The sequence below is a fragment of the Hyperolius riggenbachi genome, chromosome 4 (genome assembly GCF_040937935.1).
Source record: "Hyperolius riggenbachi isolate aHypRig1 chromosome 4, aHypRig1.pri, whole genome shotgun sequence".
Taxonomy (NCBI): domain Eukaryota; kingdom Metazoa; phylum Chordata; class Amphibia; order Anura; family Hyperoliidae; genus Hyperolius; species Hyperolius riggenbachi.
The window spans coordinates 492,945,372-492,962,953 of record NC_090649.1 but is presented as its reverse complement, the minus strand read 5'-3'; the positions used below and the strand labels follow the sequence as shown (position 1 = coordinate 492,962,953).

At 48.0% G+C, this 17,582-nt stretch overlaps 1 protein-coding gene across 1 annotated transcript in view; it reads right to left on the bottom strand.

The window, feature by feature from the left end:
• The window catches only part of MSH2 (mutS homolog 2), a 174,267-nt gene that overhangs the window by 144,135 nt on the left and 12,550 nt on the right, over window positions 1–17,582 (bottom strand). Inside the window, exon 6 of the mRNA XM_068233050.1 lies at window positions 13,940–14,073. Coding sequence (XP_068089151.1) covers window positions 13,940–14,073 — 134 coding nt within the window. The remainder of the gene's footprint in view (window positions 1–13,939; window positions 14,074–17,582) is intronic.

The window sequence follows — 17,582 nt, the reverse complement described above, 5'->3', positions numbered from 1 at the left end:
GAAACCGTATTGTATGTTCTCACCAGCTTCTGTATGAGATGCACTGTATACAAAGTTTGTGGCACTAACATCAATAACATTTCTATAGCGCTTTTCTCCCATAGGACTCAAAGCTCCTAGGGCCTATTTCCAGTACACTACAATCTGCGTGTAGTGGAAATAGGCCCTTAGGCTTCTTGCACATCTGAGAGCGTGTGCAGGAGCCGTTCGCCTGCACGCGTTATGGCCTGCGACGTGTCATTGGGATGTTGCGTTGCGATGCAATTACCGACGATAGTTATTCACTCACCCAACGGGAAAACACCGGCTCCGGACGATTAAAAGCTCCCGGGTGCGTCAAACCGCAAAGCACCAAAACACCAAAACGCAGCGTCAGGTGTGAAAGGTAAAATGAAAGTCTATGGACTTTCCTTCTACCTTGGTTACCGCAAAGAATTGACTTTGCGTTAAAACGCTGAAAACTGGCTCAGATGTGAAAGAGCGCTTAGGCTCTCTCAGATTCAGTAATTGGTATTCGGATGAAGTATGAACATAACAAATTATATTTCTGCAAATGCCAAATAGGTCCGCCACAGAGGTTCACTTAAGGCTGCATTTCCACTTGTGCGGTGCGAATCGCCACGGTAAAAATTCGCATGCGGTTGCGAATTTCGCATGCTGGTCTATACGAATTCGCATGGATGACGATGTATGCGAATTTAACCATGGCAGTGCTGGTGTGCTTTTCCATTGTTTCTATGCGAATTCGCATGAAAATTCGCATGCCCAAACCTCATGCGAATTTCCTATTAAATACATTGTACGCGATTCGCATAGCGGTATGCGGTATGCGAATTCTGATGGCTCTGCCATGCGCATTTTTTCTGCACAGAAAAAAGCAAAGGAATCCTGACAAGTGGAAACAGTCCCATTCACTTGTATTGCTATGCGAATTTTCATGTGAAAAACGCATGCGAATTTGCTATAGTGGAAATGAGCCCTCAAGCTGAATTATTGTAAATTCCTTCTGTTTTAAGAAAGCAAACCAACCTCAGCATTGCTTTTTAGTAGAATCAGAATCAGACTATTATCGCCAAGTACAACGGTGGATTGTACCCGGAATTGGTTTTGGCGCATACAGGGTCGTTGGTGAAGAAACAAGAAATAGCATACAGTTAAGCATGGCACATACATAGACATGGGACAACATTACAGCTTGTGCGTACAATTAAGCAGAGTGCAGCATTGCATACAGTTAAGCATGGTACATACATATAAACAATAAAAACAAAAATAAAAAACAAGACAGAGCATTACAGCATACACGTACAGTTAACATAATACAAGCATAGCAATTACAAACACTGATAGCAGGAAGAGAAAAGAGTGGGACTGGAGGAGCAGCCTGAGAGCTGATCTGAGCGCTGCCATTTTCGGCACTGGACGCTACACAGCGAAACGCTCCCAACAAGACAGGTGCGCCGAATGTCCACGAAAGTAGAGAGAAAGCTGAGGGGCAGGCGGACAGCAGAGTTCACTCGGACCAGGTTGCCCGAGGAGTAGCACTCCTGATTTCAAGTCCGCAAGGCTGGGTAATGAGGGTGCAGACACAGTGGGGGCCCTGTGGGGCCAGGGGGCACCTTTGCTGGGCAGCAATGGAGGATGTGGGGCCAGGGGCAATGGTGGACGTGGGGCCAGGGGCCACCCCGGCTGGGCAGCAGCAGTGGTGGACAGGCCAGGGGGGGGTTTACCTTTGGTTGTGGCAGGACACTGATGCCCAGATGCAGCAGCCAGCTGCACTGGGAGGGGGGCAGCATCACCTCCTCTGTGGCTGCGATGGGGCAGCATCAGGCCCTCCATTGACGGCGGTGTGGCCGTGCTGGTGTCCTGGTCTCAGGGCGACCCGTGGTGGAGGGGGTCCAGCAGCCCCAGCAGCCCCAGCAATTCTGGGCTGCGATGGCCGTTCCCATGGTAACTGGGGGAGCCGCTGCAGTATAGGCCTCCTCTGCACGTGGAGAGTGTCCCACATGCCCGTGCTGGTGTCCCGGTCTCAGTAGGAGGGCTTATTGTTGTCTTTTAGTCCCCTATACTCTCATTGTGGTTTGGGTCACCTCAAGCTGCTTGGTTCCTGTGTTGTTCTGGTCCAAGCCCTATCCCATACAGCCATATCAATCCCTCCCAAGCACTGATGAGGACAACAAGTCTGAAACAGGCTGTCTGCATGTGAGGTTGATGTGGCTGTGTAAAATGTAAAGCTATAGGCTTGCTATACACCAGCGGTTCTGGATGCAAGACTGGCTTTAGGGGCAAAAAGATTTTTTTGCATATTCAGTAGCAGTGCATTGTGGGTAACCACAGTTCACTTAAGGTTAAATTATTATAAATTCCTGCTGTTTAAGAAGGCAAAACAACTTTAAGGTGCATACACACCTCTTGGTTTTATGTCACACGTCAAGGATTAGGACCGACCCCCTAGGGTGACATTACTGGCCGGCCTGATGCACGCCAGCTATGTAGCAGACACATTCAACTGCCATGCGGGAAGGCGAGGGGATGATGGAGTGTTATGCGTGATGTCAAACGGCGGGGGTGGTGGGAGGGTGGGGGTCAGATTGGATGGAGGAGTTTCCAAGCTTTGAAGTGATCTTTCGACTTTGTCCCACAAATGCTCAATAGGACTGAGGTCAGGGGACTGACTGGCCATGGAAGCAGATTAAACTCTGATTGAGGTTCCTCAACCCAATTAAAGATTGAGTACGGTGACAAGGGCCCACAACAGACGCGTTTTCCTATTTTCTGTGATACCAAAGGCACTCTTGATGGTCTCCTGCTGCTAAAGCCCATCCTTTGCATAGTCCGTCTTGCTGTGCATTGGGATATGCTTCGTGATGCACCTGCACTGATTTCACTGATTTCGTGTTGTTGCCTTTCTGATGCTCTGGACTATGTGTACTACTCGCCTTTCACCTCTCTCATTCACCTGCCTTTTTTGACCAAAATAGTCCTTATGGCTTGACGTTTTTTTAATCTCAACTGCCACTCTCTAAACACCCGAGATACTGTTGGGTGAAAAAATCCTAAAAGTCATCTTTTCAGAGATGCACCGGCTCTTCTTGCACCGTCGATCATCCCTCATTCAAAGCCACTTACATCTTTTGTCTTCCGCATTTTGACATCAACTTCCATGATAACTACGTTGTCCGAAGCGGAGCGTTCCTGTGGGATACTGTAGGGGGGGGGGGGGGGGGGGGGGTCGGGGGAAAATGAGTTGAAGTTACCCGGGGCTTCTAATGGTCCCCCACAGACATCCTGTGTTGGCGCAGCCACTCCCCAATGCTCCGGCCCCGCCTCCGGTTCACTTCTGGAATTTCAGACTTTAAAGTCAGAAAACCACTGCGCCTGCGTTGCCATGTCCTCGCTCCCGCTAATGTCACCAGGAGCGTACTGCACAGGCCCAGTATGGTCTGTACCTGCGCCGTGCGCTCCTGGTGACATCAGCTGGAGCGAGAACACAGCAACACAATGACATTAAGCCGGCGGCAATGAAACAGATGAAGCCGCCGGCTTTTGCTCTGCCTCTCTCTCTCCTTCTCTTACTATTGGCAGCCAGTGGAGACACGCGTGTCCCCTCCGGAGTCGTTAGTCGCGGCAGGGAAGCCTGCCGTTCTTGCAGAGCGGGTGCTGGCAGAAGCAATGTCTGCAGCCTCCCCGCTCTGCTTTCCCTGAGAGAGGCGGGGGGGGGGGGGGGGGGGGGAGAGAGGCAGAGCAAAAGCCGGCGGCTTCATCTGTTTCATTGCCGCCGGCTTAATGTCATAAATGAACTGGGTTGCGATACATTTGCCCGCTGCGCTGCGGCCAGAAGATACATTCATTTTACATGAATCATTCCATTCCTCACATTGGCCGCAGCGCAGCGGCCACTTCGCACATTGGCCGGCCAGAACCCGAAGTGGCCGGCCAGAACTAGAAGTGGCCAAACTTCGGGTTCTGGCCGTAACATATATACACATACAAACAAAACATGGTTTACATACACACATCTGACCGATTCCTCCCTTTTCTTAGAAGGCTGGAAGTGTGGGTATAGCATTAGTTCCTAACAACAGAAGTCATGTGATCACATATACAATGCACGCTGTGTTGCCGTGTGGAAGTGAAGAATACTCGCATAGTGAAACTGCCGCGCCCAGATCATCATGACAGCTTGTGAAACCTGAAACTCGCTGAAACCGGCCTGCGGGATTTCACAGATACAAGGTGACTGGATCTACACGGAGAAACCTGACACAGCTCCACCGATACGCGGAACAGTCTCAGGAACTCCGACCCTATTCTCAGGACATTTATGGGCAGGATTCAGACGTCAAGCTTTGTCATCAAAAGTTGCCTACTTCAATATGAGCGATACTGACAAGACAGCACCATGCACAGAGGCATAACTACAATTCATGCTTTCCCCTTTCCCTTTCCTTACCTCCCCTTGGTGCTGTTCCCAGTGTTGGGGGCAGGGACCATCTCACAAGGGTCATAAACCATAACAAGTATAGCCACACACACACATACAAATAAAAAATCTGAAGAATACTCCCCTGCATTGGAGGAAGGGAAAGTTAATATTCGGGGCCTCCCACAGATCTGGGCCCCTCTGCTATCACAGGCGCTGCCCCCTCTAGTTACGCCCCTACCCATGTATAAGGGTCCAGGGTCCATATGGAATTAACTTTCTCCTGAGTTTTGTCCCAGGAGATCATTTTTTCAACTTCATCCTATATAATAAAACCTAACTGTCCCGGCGTCATCCTCCTGCCGGCGTTTCTTTGGCTACTGCGCATGTGTAGGGCGGGGACTGGGTGGCGGACAGCCGTAGGTGCGTGTGGTGGGCAGGGCGACCGGATGTGCACACGTGCAGAGCCCGGCTAGGCGCGCATGCACGGAATGCGGCCGAGCATCCTGGCGTCACAGCCCTAGCGCCCGTTATATAACTGGGGGGGGGGGGGGGGGGCATTCTACAATTCAAAAAAGTACCAAAAAGTAGATAAATAATTACAGAGTATTTTCTCGCTTGCTGGTGGATTAACCACTTAGTACTATGTTTCCACTTGTGCGCCGGCATGAGTCTTGCGAGACGCAATGCTGGCACAGCTGCTGCCTCTCGCAGCCGAATCCCTCTAGCCGTGCTATGCACGGCTATGGGATTTGGACAGTCCCGCACAGAATTATGCTGCAGGGCCTCAGATTTTTCCTCGGCCACGAATTCAGATGGCTTACATTGACTTCTATAGGTTGCTAAAATCCATCAGAATTCGTGGGCGTGGAATCGGCCCGGATTCGCAGCAATGGAAACCTAGCCTAAAAGACCACAGGCTTACACCCCGCTAGTGACCAGGCCATTTTTTTTTATTTTTTTTTAACTGCCAAAATAGTAAGAGAACAGCTACTCCCCTAATCACTTGCACACTATTTTGTCAGACTTTGGAACTGCTGTTCAGGAAATGCTGTTGAAAACAAAGAAAACCCTGAGAATCCTCCATGAGGAGATGGACTGGCCTAAAACCTGTCAGTTCTGTGAGATTTTAACTGCCTACTTTTTTTTGCAATAGAGGTCCTTTAAAATATACATGGCAGGAAGTGCAGCCATGAGAACACATCCGACAAGCTCTTGTCAGGTTCAGAGAGTCCATGTTTGGCAGCAGTGGGGCAAGGTGGATACGGGAAGCCTCTGTCCCATTATCTGTTTTTATTTCACCTCCAGTTGACATGAAGTGTTCTATGCCACGACTCATAGCTAGAAACCTGCACAAGTCTGTTTCTGTAGACCAAAACTTCACCTAACCTTTAGAGGACAACTGAAGTGAGAGGGATATGGAGGCTGCCATATTTATTTCCTTTTAAACAATGCACATTGCCTGACTCCCCTGCTGATCCTCTGCCTCTAATACTTTTCACCACAGCCCCTGAACAAGCATGCAGCAGATCAGGTGTTTCTGACATTATTGTGTATTAGCTGCATGCTTGTTTCTGGTGTTATTCAGACACTACTGCAGCCAAGTAGATCAGCTGGGCTGCCAGGCAACTGTTATTGTTTAAAAGGAAGTAAACATGGTAGCCTCCATATTCTTCTCACCTCAGTTGAACTTTAAAGGGATGTGACAGGCGGGGCACTTCTTATTGGCTGACTTGCAGTCCGCAAACTATTTGCAAATGGCAGAGTGCTGTCTGGGAGTAAGCAATTTATTTGTATGTGGTAAGTGAGGGGGTAGGTTCCCGGTGGTGGCAGCTCCAGGGCCTGCCTGAACTCCCCTATTTTGTGTTACATGCTGGTTCTGGGGTCCCGCCTGTCATGTTCACTTTTGTTTGTATATTTCAATATCATCACTTGCAACTCCCATGCAGTTTAGTTAGGGAGGGGGGCAAATGAGAGGGCAAATCCTGCACACTGGTGCCCCCTGCTGGCCATATAACCCTTGCTTATATGCTACCGAAGCCCTCTCCAACGATTGGCTGAATTGCTCAGCCTCTGTTTAAGTATTGCAGACTAGGTGTAATGTATTTGCACTTCTTATTGGCTGACTTGCAGTCCGCAAACTATTTACAAATGGCAGAGTGCTGTCTGGAGTAAGCAATTTCTTTAAAGGGACTCTGCAACAAAATTTTGAGCCTTATTTCTTCTATCCTATAAGTTCCTATACCTGTTCTAATGTGGTCTGTCTCACTGCAGCCTTTTCTACGTGCACCGTCTCTGTAATACATCTTATCTCCTTTCCTCTGTCGTGTCTGTCGGGCTGAGGCTGGAATGTGTGGAATGGGCAGCACTGCTTGTCATTGGCAGAAGCTTTACACACACCCTCCAAGCTCTGCATGAGTCACACAGTAAGCTGTTCTCAGCCTATGATACTCTGGTTAGAAGCCAAGTCTTGTTTGTAAACACTGCCTAAAACTGGCAATTACAAGCCATGATTGCAGCAGGGAGTGGCAGAAACAGCACAGAGGGGCACATAAGAAAATAAGGAATAGAATGGTATGCTTTTTATTGTAAGAGTTTTAGAGTACAGATTCTCTTTAAAGGGATGTGAGCCGCATTATAAAAAAATAAAAAAAAGACATGCAGTAGAGATAAAACAAGCATTTACTTATCCAGGTTATGAACCCCCTTAGAGGGAGGTTAGTTTGGTATTTTTTTCATGAAACGCCAGTGAAATTGACATTCGCACATTTCACGGTTACCGGTTTCACCAGTCTTGGCTTTCAGGCAGGACTATAAGAATTGACAGCAATGGGAATTATCGTGTGTCATATTTCATCGCAGACGGCTGCTATATGCAAATATGCATTCTCCATATGTTATTTGTAGCATTCAGTCATTTGAGTGGAAATCTAATTTTAAATAAAACAACTTCAACTAACCACATTTGTAAGCCATTTCTTTTACGTTACACTATTTTTACCACCAGAGGGCGACAGCAATCCATTAACAGTTCTCACAGCCCTCATTATCGTGTAGCGTGTATACTATATATAGACAGCGGAAGTTACAGCAAGTTTCATTACCATATAAAGGCACAACAACATGACTGGATGTACAGGAAACATACATGGGGAAACTCTCTGCATTACCCAGTCAGTGGGCCTCCTAGACACAGACAAGGCACTAGTGATGGGAATTCCGGCTCTTCTCAGAGAATCGGCTCTTCTGAATCGGCTCCCATTAAAGAGCCGGCTCTTACGGCTCTGAATCGGCTCTTAATTAAATATCACTAGACACCACTCAGAATCGGATTAAAAGCCCCGCCCCATCTCCATGCCAACTCCAGACTACTTCTCTGACTGGGGCAATCCCTCCTTCTACTGCTCTGCCCCAAACACTCCTACAAGCTGCAAGAGGAGGACTACATCTCCCAGAATGCCTCAGCGCCTTTTATTACGGAGCAAAGCAGAGCTAAAAGGGGCGGCTGAGGCATCGGCTCTTCTCAGAGTGAGCATCGGCTCCTCTGATTCACTTCAAAGAGCCGGCTCGTTCGCGAACGACCCATCACTACAAGGCACAGAACATTCATGTATCGCTTTATTCTAGGCGGACTCAAAGTGCTGCAGCCACTTAAGACACGCTACACAGGCGACCAGGATCATTGGGGAGCCTTGCCCGAAGACTCCTTGCTGTTCTACATACTGGTGATTTGAATCCTGGTCAAAGGTTCAAATCCCACATGAAAGGCAACAGCCTTACCAGTACAGTATCCGAGGTCCCTTGGAAGAGAGCCTGTCACACACACCCAAAAAACCCAGAATGCTCATAAGCTGGCCATACACTTAACATTTCCGGCCACTTTGATTAAATCTGCCACTCATCTGTTGCCCCAAACCTGTCTAACCCATTTACTTTCAAGGAATCTTGGGCAGTTTATGGAAAGCGATGCAGGATTAGGCACATTTTCCAGCTTGAAAATGGACTCGTTGAATCCCACCGATTTGTGTATTTACAAGCTGCGTACATTTCCATCCAAAATGTGCCTAATTCTGCATCAACTCGAAACAATATCTATCTTATTGACCACCACGAAGAGGAAGTGGTTATTCTGCTAGGACGTACATGTCAAACTCCGGCCCGCAGGCCAAATCTGGTCCTCAGAGCCATTACATTTGGCCCCCAAGTGGTTTCCCCACTTTGCATTATGTTTGGCCCACTCTACACCACCAGGGAAGCCATATGGGGGAGGTAGGGGGAAGTAACTAAACACTAGGGAACTGTATAGGGGAGGGAGGACCACTAGACACCAGGGAACTGTATAGGAGTTGGAGGGGGTCCACTAGACACCAGAGAACTGTATAGGAGTTGGAGAGGGACTACTAGACACCAGAGAACTGTATAGGAGTTGGAGGGGGACCACTAGACACCAGAGAACTGTATAGGAGTTGGAGGGGGACCACTAGACACTAGGGAACTGTATAGGGGTTGGAGGGGGACCACTAGACACTAGGGAACTGTATAGGAGTTGGAGGGGGACCACTAGACACCAGGGAACTGTATAGGGGTTGGAGGGGGACCACTAGACACTAGGGAACTGTATAGGAGTTGGAGGGGGACCACTAGACACCAGGGAACTGTATAGGGGTTGGAGAGGGGCCATAAGACACTATGGAACATTATAAGGGAGGAATGTGACCAGTAGACATTGAGGTTGGCCCGTGGCTAGGTCCCAGTGAACAATTTCAGCTCACTTTGTATTTGAGTTTGACACCCCGGTGCTAGAGGTAGGAATGGTGGGATGATTAGGGAAAACAAAAATATCCCTGAAGTTGTGATGTGAACAAACAAAGGAAACCTTGCGGCGCATTGATAGAATTTGGCCAGTACAGGGAGGTGGGCACGGGGGGGGGGGGGGGGGGGTTGCACGCGGGCGCATTCCTGCACACACGTCACCGGCAGCCATTCAGGAGTGCGTTGCGGGGGGAGGCCGAGAGCCCATTTTTTAACGGGCGGGCCTTTAAACTAGTAATAACGTGGTTCACACTGCTGCTGTATCCAGTGTGAGGAGGGTTTCTGACCCTCACACTAAACAGAAGGTATTTGTGATAATTCAGGTTGGAGTGAGCATGTGATGCCCCCCATAATGCATCACTGCTGAATATGCAAATCATCTCTTGATAAGGGACAACAAAGGGATGATTTGCATATTCAGCCGTGATGCATTGTGGGACACCTCAGAGCTCACTCCAACCAATCACAAATACCTTCTACCGATACTTGTTTTGCATTACATTTTAGTCTCTCTCAGCACCGTACACACTCCTGGGAGTTCTGGTTCACCATGAGCTTGCTGGGTAGTCTGTAAAACATGTAAGCTTAGCGATCATCATGAACGTCCCCTCTCTGGCTGTCACTGAGTGCAGCCCTGGAGGCAGCCCTATTAGTTATTACTGCAAATCAAAGTCACAGACTCATGCTTCACTGCGGTCTACTTATGAAAGGAGAGAGTTTAATGCCGGAATACCCAAAAGCCTTCCAACGCCAGTCTGCAGCAGGGTGTGACACTACAGAGACTACAGAATGTGACACTACAGAGACTACAGAATGTGACACTACAGAGAATACAGAGTGTGACACTACAGAGAATACAGAATGTGACACTACAGAGAATACAGAGTGTGACACTACAGAATGTGACACTACAGAGAATACAGAGTGTGACACTACAGAGAACGGATGCCAAGCCAGGTATAATAAAATAAAAACTTCCTCAAACAGAAACTCCCACCCTTACTCCACATTAAACTACTTTTACTGCTCCGCTCTGCACCTCCAGAGACTTTGACCTTCCGCTTCCAATTACAAACTCAAACAGGCCTTCACACCTAGTAAGAGCAAACAAGCAGATGTTTACATGGCCACTAACAACCTACAACATGAGCTGAATCCACAAGTCCTCTCCTTCCGGGGAGCAGGCAGGCAAATCAGCAACATCATCCTTACCTTTCACGGATGAGGGCCTAGAAACCTGTCTGCAAGTTACTTTTCAACCTTTGGGCTAAGATCAAGTACACAAACACGATGGTGCCAGGGTAAAAAAAACAAAAATGTGATCCCGACTATCCTAGTATTTGCTCAGACGGTATAACTTGTCTGAAGCAATCACTGGGAAAGAAAGCAAATCTGGAGGAGAATGTTTTTTGAAGTGGTTGCCTGGTGTGCATGAAGCTCACAAGGTCTGGTCTTCTGTCTAGTAACGCACCTGCAAAACTTGGCCCAAGAACTTTATCATGTGGCTTTCTGCAAGTGGCGTTATGAAAATTCTGGCTGGCCGCCACCCAACCTTCCCCCACAAAACTTAATGAAGCCCCCAATGCTCACACCCTTCCCTTACTTCCCCTTGGTGGGGGCCCATCTCACAAGGGTCATAAAACAAGTGCAGCCATCATGATCACACCCATAACAAGCGCAGCCACAAAACACCTGATCTGGAGTACAGTTCCCGTATCAGAGGAAAGGGAAGTTAGGATTTGGGGCTCCCCACAGTTCTGGGCCCCTCTGCGATCGCAGCGGCTATTCCCCTCTAGTTACTCCCCCCTACTTTCTGGCAAGGGAAGAGTGGCCAGTGACTTTTGCCTTTTGAAAAAAAAAGACTTCAAAATCTACAAAATGGTTCCATGCCTCCTGCTTTAGATAACCCTGTGGTGAGGCCACGCCCGTTCCCATGTGGGAAGATTTGGTCACTCAGTGAGCTAGGAGTCCAAACCAGTCCTGACACTGGTTTGGAAGACCCGTCCTCCAAACCTCCATCTCCCCACCCACCTCATCTTGATAAGGGGTGTCCTGGATCCTTGTCCCTCCAGATCCCTCAGAGAAGGTGAAGAGTAAGCGTTCCTTTTTTGTGGATGGCATCTCATGCGGATTATGGAAAGGTTTATTCGCTGCTGCTGATTTCTGTACAGGATTCATTGTTTTGAACCTTAGTTTTGGGGCCCTCAGGTTGGTTTGCCAGCCAGGGAACAGGGAAAGTTAAAACATCAAATATAGGGCCAATCTACAGATGAAGCTAAAAAATGGAAACCAATGGGAGGGATGATTTGTATTTATAAGGCACAGGATTTCCTTATTCAGTAATATCAGGCCTGACCTAAATGTGCTCCCAAGCAGAACTTCGGAAAGAGTGTACATCATCCTGCAAACCTGGCTTTAGATTCATTAAAGAGACACTTCAAGAAACTCTGATGCCACTTAAAGGGATACTGTAGAAGGGTCAGGGGAAAATGAGTTCAACTTACCCGGGGCTTCTAACGGTCCCCCGCAGACATCCTGTGTTGGCGCAGCCACTCACCGATGCTCCGGCCCCGCCTCCGGTTCACTTCGTGTCCTCACTCCCGCTGATGTCACCAGGAGTGTACTGCACAGGCCCAGTATGGTCTGTGCCTGCACAGTACACTCCTGGTGATATCAGGGGAAGCGAGGACACGGCAACGCAGGCGCAGTGGTTTTCTGACTATAAAGTCAGAAATTCCAGAAGTGAACCGGAGGCGGGGCCGGAGCATCGGTGAGTGGCTGCGCAGGCACAGGATGTCTGCGGGGGACCATTAGAAGCCCCGGGTAAGTTCAACTCATTTTCCCCCGACCCCCCTACAGTAGCCCTTTAAAGTTTTTACCTTTTATCTAGGTTAAGCATGTTTGCCCCTGCTACAACGCTGCTATCCGGTGGCAGAACGAGGGGTTTTTACCCCCCAAATTCTAGGGCAAAAATACATGACTTTCTTGGTCGGGGATTTTGCTGCTCTAAGGAGGCAGAGCTTTGCGCTGTAGCTCCGCCTCCACATGCGTCAATCTGACCACGGATCTCCGCCTCCCCCGCCCCTCTCAGTGCTGCGTAATATGTTGGCGCTTTATGAATACAATAAATAATAATAAAAGGTAAAAACCTGTTTAAGTGGCTTCAAAGTCTCTTTAAAAAACAAACAAAAAAAAAATCCGTTTTACTCACCTGGGGCTTCTACCAGCCCCCTGCAGGCATCCTGTGCTCACATAGTCATGATCGGATCCTCCTGTTCCCAGCTAGTTTCACTTCGCCGAAAGGCCTGGCCATGCGTAGCCTTCTACACATTCCCATCCGCAACAGCATCCTGCGCAGGGCGCTATTGCGGATGGGAACGCGTAGAAGGAGACGCATGGCCAGGCCTGCGCAGGCGCTGTAAGCCTGTGGGCATAAAATGAAAGTAGCTGGCGGCGGGGGACGGGAGGATCCATGAGTGACTGCGAAGGCACAGGACGGCTGCTGCATGCTAGTAGAAGACCCAGGTGATCTAGCTGCTGTGAGTAAATGGTCATCTGAATATAGCAGAAGCTTTTCCCCTCCCTAAACTAAAACCAAATTCCTGCCTATAGTCTCCAATGAGTTCCTGCCTAGGAGAAATGTTGTTATGTATATGGTATTTGGGAGAGGAAACCTCAATAACTCATTGATCAAAAAATACATATCCTCATGTGAGTAATCCACCACGCTTGAACTAGTACATATATATCAGCGCTGCGGAATATGTTGGCGCTTTATAAATACAATAAATAAACAAATATATACATGTAAAGAAAAAGAGGATAAAAATTGTAAGAAACCACAATAAAAATATTAGTATCCTATTGAGTAGGACTTGAAACACCTCATACTATATGTGATAGCAGTGCCTCATTAAAGGGACACTTAAGTCAAACCGTTTTACTCACCTGGGGCTTCCAATAGCCCCCTGCAGCTGTCCGGTGCCCTCGCCGTCTCCCTCCGATCCTCCTGGCCCCGCCGTCAGCCACTTCCTGTTTTGGTGACAGGAGCTGACAGGCTGGGGACGTGAGTGATTCTTCGCGTTCCTGGCCACAATAGCGCCATCTATGCTACTATAGCATATATCATATAGCAGCATAGAGGGTGCTAATGTGTCTGGGAACGTGAAGAATCACTCGCGTCCCCAGCCTGTCAGCTCCTGTCACCGAAACAGGAAGTGGCTGCCAGCGGGGCCAGGAGGATCGGAGGGAAACGGCGAGGGCACCGGACAGCTGCAGGGGGCTATTGGAAGCCCTAGGTGAGTAAAACTCTTTTTTTGTTTGACTTAAGTGTCCCTTTAAGGGCCCTTTTCCACTATCGCAATCGCTAAACGCTACCGATTGCAATTTGTCAGTAATTTTTTTACAAGATCGCAATTATTCATACGCAATACACTTGCATTGCAAAATCGCGTTGAAAATTGCTCTTGAATGCAATCGCGCTTTGGCTGAAAAATCCAACTGTGGTAGTCAAAAATACCTACCACGATTCCTATGGTAATAGCAAAACTGAGCTATTGAAAAAAATCGCTAGCGTTTTGCGATTTAGCTGAATTGCAGCTCAGTGGAAAAGGGCCCTAAAGTTGCATTTCTCTCGAAGCAGAGTGACACGATCACAGAAGGCAGACCAGACACTCCTGTACGTATTAAGGTATTCCATCTTACCGCTCCTCTATTCGGTTCTTGTCCATCAGCGGCTGTTTGATCCACTGGCTCACCAGCCTCTGCCCTTGCGCAGTTTTGCATTTGTTCAGCAGTCCGGCCAGAGATTGCGTACCGCTCGTGTCCTCAGCTGACCCCTACGAGAAACACAGAGAAACAGAACAATGAGAGGCTGCAGGCCGACATTAAAATCAGAATCCTAGGTCCCTCTTCTGGTTATACCACTGGCACTCGCCCCCTAGTGACCGGACCGCTCAATGCCTTCCAATCTATTTCAACCCGCAGACTCTCCAACCTCGTGGATGCAATCTGTGCGCTGATAGCACTGGAATTCGGCAGCAGACAGGCTACAAGGGAGCTTGCGAGCTACAGAAACATGTCACTTACACAAGATTTCAGAAAACGGGCTGCCACCATTTCTCGTATCCGGAAACGGGAAAACCACGAACTATTCTAAGCCTGCAAATAAAAATAGTTAAAACACTGTACTCTGGCTATAGCAATATTTCATGGTAGTGAATCTTCAGAAAGGCTAGGATTCTTTCTGCTTGGCTGAAAGCAGGTTTTGTAGCCGAAGAAGATGGTTATATGGACACAATCTACAGGCGCGTCCGTAACACCGCTGTTATACGGCCACAATGAACTCAAGGAGAGAGGGATATAGAGGCTGTCATATTTATTTCTTGTTAAGCAATGCCAGTTCCCTGGCAGCCCTGCAGATGTATCTGGCTGCAGTAGTGTCAGAATCACACACTTGAAACAAGCATGCAGCTAATAATCATACTTCAGTCACCTGATCTGCATGCTTGTTCAGGGTCTATGGCTAATCATATTAGAGGCAGAGGATCAGCAGGACTGCCAGACAATCTGCATTGTTTAAAAGGACAACTACCCTTGCTATCTGATGTAGGTGGGGTATTTGGTGACCAGTAGATCCCAGGTAAGCCACGTGGATGGCAGCCGGAGCCACTGGCCGGTAGCAGTGTCAGAAAAATCCCTGCTTTACATTAAGTGGGATGGACATCTCTGATGTGTTTGTGCAATACCTCCACCCCTCCAATGCCCTGTTCGGACCCAGAGAACATATCCAACAAAAGCTTGATATGTTATCGTGGCTGAGCTGCCCACCATGTACGGCCGTGGCCATACCCCACGAGCAGCTCCGCCTCTCAGCCACACTCGTGCATGAAGGAGTGCGGCTGCAATCTTACGGGGGGGGGGGGGGTCTCGGGCAGCGGCGGGGAGAGGACGACACGGGGCGTCTCTGGACAATCCTGAGCCTTCCCACTACCTAGGCAAGTCTGGTTTTTGTTGCAGCTTTCAACTCTGGTTTACTTTAAAGGAAACTGACAAGATAAACAGTTGCATCTATCCTCCTCCTCCTAAAAATGACTTTAAGATATCCCATCATTTTAATTTAGGTTTAAGTCTACTTTTTAAGCTTTTATCGTTTTATTCTCTCTGCTCAATGATAGTCATTGAATTATGCCAGAGCTAAAATCTACGAACTACTGACCCCTTTTTTTATCTATTCCCTGCTTTCAGAAGCCATTTACTGTCAGGAAAGCCACATGTATACATGTCATTTAAACAACTTGTTTTTTTTTTTGTTTTACTGGTTTTAAATGCGGTCATATTCAGCAGTCCGTCGTTCAGCTTGTGTGCACAGTATGCAAATGAGTTGGTAGTTTCGTTTGTTTGGCCGTATGGAAGTAACGGGTAGTCGTGCAGTTGGTCATGCGCTTTGTTGGACGTGTGTAGAAGCCTTAACTCTTTCAGGCAGAGATAGAACAAAAAGAACAACAGTTATTTGTGTGCTAGGCAGTGTATATACACATGTCTATATCATCATGTCACATGTCGCCTCAGGTGTCCTTTAACCTCCCTGGCATTCTGATTATTTCCAGATTCAGGATCTAAAAGCCGTGTAAATTTTTCACAAGCTTTTAGACCCTAAAAATAAGAAAAACATACTACAGAGTGGTCTGCAGCAGCTCCTGCATATAGCTCACTCAGACACGGGATTACCGCTCTGAGCTGCAGATTTTTGTCCCGAGCCTGACTCTGGATTACCGCTAAGGAGATTGTAGCGGACCTGAACTCTAGCACAGGACAGAAGGAAAACAGAGAGAAATGCACCCTGTATGTATTCAGAGAGTTTAGCCTGTCTAATTTCCCCTCACCGGTGACTACTCACAAGTGTAATTTGATCTCTCAGCTGTGTCAGCTGGCTGCTATGGCAGAGCAGCTAATTTGGATGTTAACCCTATGTATGCTTCCATGACAACAGGAAGTAGACACTGCAGATGTATTGTAGGATTTGTATCAGCTGTAACAAAGGAATGTTTTTCTGTAAAGGTTATAATGCTGTTGCTTATCTTTTAGAGCAGAGAGGAAGTTCTGAGTTCAGGTCCGCTTTGATGAAAGGGAGAATCTGGCTGTGCTGGAAGCGGAGTTCCTCCGCCGGTGACGCACACTTTTGCTATTGTCCGGAACCATTTCTGCAGCAGACTGTCATGCGCCAGTAACGTCTTCAGTGAGAATCCCACAGAAAAGCATGTGAGTACTTGCAGTCAGTTCCAGATGAGCGTATTTGTATGATGGATGTATTGGCTTCGCAGCTTCGCAAACTGGGAATTTACTGATTTTGTTTAAAAAAAAAAAAAAAAAAAAGTGTAAAAAAAAAAAAAAAAAAAAAAAGAGGAAATGTGTGAACAGGAAGAGGAGCTGCGGACATTCCAGAGTGAATACAGCGGAGGCCTCCCAATGACTGGTTAATACACAGGCCTGCTGGAACTCGCACTGTACGCTGTGTCTGCACAAGAAGAGATTTCCTTTCAATGCATTCTTCTTCTGCATGGCTGCTCAGTGGGGCCGCTCTGCCAACCAATCGGGGGGGCGGGTCTGCCAATCTGGGGGGCCGCCCTGCCAACCAATCAGGAGGGCCGCCCTGCCAACCAATCAAAAGGGCTGCTCTGTCAACCAATCAGGGCTGCACACCTAAACTGAGGACATCTACAGCGCAGTCCAGGGACACTGATGCTCAGTTCACAGGGTGGAGGACAAAACTGCATACAGCTAACAATACAGTCAATAAAAAGTAGGCCTCACTGCATTGTTATTGCAGGCATTATGTGGTAAATGCACTGCATGCAATGCGCTGGGATACTGCATTCCGTCTGACCGCGCTACAACGGCTGCACTGTGAACGTCGCATTGCTTTTTCATTGCTGTGCGCTGTGCCCATTTCGGCTGGGCTGTGGAGTCGGTACAAAAACCATCCAACTCCTCAGTTTAAAGCGGAACCTCAGCCTAAACAAACATACTGTCATTAAGTTACATTAGTTATGTTAATTAAAATAGATAGGTAATATAATCTTTTATCCACCCTGTTTTAAAAGAACAGGCAGAGGTTTGTGATTTCATGGGGGCAGCCATCTTTTTGGTTGAAAGGAGGTGATAGGGAGCATGAGACACAGTTCCAACTGTCCTGTGTGCTGATCACCCCTCCCAGTTGCTAGGCAACGAGAACATAGGAAATCCCATCATGCTTTGCACAACATTAGGGGAAAAATGCCCAGGCAGTTTTCTTTGATGGGGCGGAGCTTAGCTTTTGTGCAGCTAAAAATGAGGCTTGAAGAGACTC